Genomic DNA, 1,373 nt, shown 5'->3' on the forward strand with positions numbered 1-1,373 from the left:
CCACTTTAGTAATTTTAATAATTATATATTAGCTTCAAATTTACATATGTAATATTGCTTATAATAGTGAAAATGGTGAAATATAAATTTCTAATAATAAGGGACAATGATTAAATAGATTTTTGGATATTCAAAGAATGACATACTCCCTTTTACCAACAAATAAAAAATTGCTTAAAATTAAGTACCCCCCTGATTACACCCATAACAATTGTATGTGCATGTAAGAAAACCTATTACCAGAATGAAAATGTGTTATATACCTTCTGTTTACCTATTTATCAAACATTCTTTGAGCATCAGCAATGTGCCAGGCATTCTACTAGGTGTTGGAGATACAATGGGTCAGTGAAAAGTAAGTCGCTGGACTCACAGAGATTACATTTTAGAGACGAAGACAGTAACCAAGCATGCAAATAAATAAAAAGGTAGTTTCAGTTTTCTAATAAAGGAAAAAAAAAATAACATTGTGTGACGGAAAGTAAATGGGTTGGTGGGTGGGGGCAGCTTTAAATTGGGTAGTCAGGGAGGTACTTTCTGGGATGGGACATGATAAATGAGAAGAGCTACCCACAAAAAGAGTGAGGAGAAGACTGGTCAAGGAGGTGAAACAGCAGAAACAAAAGTTCTAATGTGAAAAAGAACTCAACATGCTATAGGAGCAGAAATGATGCCAGTATGGTTGGTGTAGAGTGACAGAGGGAAAGAGTACTGCTAAATGGTGTTGGAAAAGTGGGCAGGATCCCCTTCATGTGTAATGGCTTATAAGCCTCATAAGGAGTTGTGGTTTTATTGCAAGAGTTATAGGAAGCTGTTGGATTATTTTAAGTTGGGAGATGACAAGGTGACTATCACCCTTTGGCTGCTGTGAGGAGAATGATTGTAGAAGCAAGGAGAACAATTTAGTGTCAATAGCCAGATGGGAGATGAGAGTAATTTGGAGAAAAGTGGACCAGATTATTTTAGAGGTAGAATGAATAGGTTTCTCTAATGCACTCTATGTCGGTAATGTGGTGATGAGATAAATATCTAAACAAGTGAAAACCTGAAAATAGGTAGTTACATACGTAAGTCTGGAGTTCAGGGATAAAGTTTACACTGAATATAATATCCAGAAGATGGTGCAAACATCGACTGACTTCTCCAACCGAGTCACCTATTGCTCTACAGAGAGTCTTACTCAGATGAATAACCAAGGGCCAATTTTTATTTTTCCTCATTGTCCGCATTCAGATCTTTTTTATTACTCTGCTTTTCCCTACAAAGCCCCTGATCTATCCTGGAGAAGTCACATCCTCCGGATTCTGTGTATCACTAGTCCTTGGGAGCTTTTGATGAAATGTTTATAAGACAAACAAACATTTCTTTTAGTA

General features: G+C 36.6%; 1 protein-coding gene across 1 annotated transcript in view; it reads right to left on the bottom strand.

The window, feature by feature from the left end:
- The window catches only part of PTAR1 (protein prenyltransferase alpha subunit repeat containing 1), a 98,648-nt gene extending 97,428 nt beyond the window's left edge, over window positions 1-1,220 (bottom strand). Inside the window, exon 1 of the mRNA XM_011970199.1 lies at window positions 1,098-1,220. Within this exon, the coding sequence (XP_011825589.1) occupies window positions 1,098-1,220 (123 nt within the window). The remainder of the gene's footprint in view (window positions 1-1,097) is intronic.
- Between the last annotated feature and the right edge of the window lie 153 nt (window positions 1,221-1,373).

The sequence above is a fragment of the Mandrillus leucophaeus genome, unplaced genomic scaffold, assembly GCF_000951045.1.
Source record: "Mandrillus leucophaeus isolate KB7577 unplaced genomic scaffold, Mleu.le_1.0 Scaffold93, whole genome shotgun sequence".
NCBI lineage: Eukaryota > Metazoa > Chordata > Mammalia > Primates > Cercopithecidae > Mandrillus > Mandrillus leucophaeus.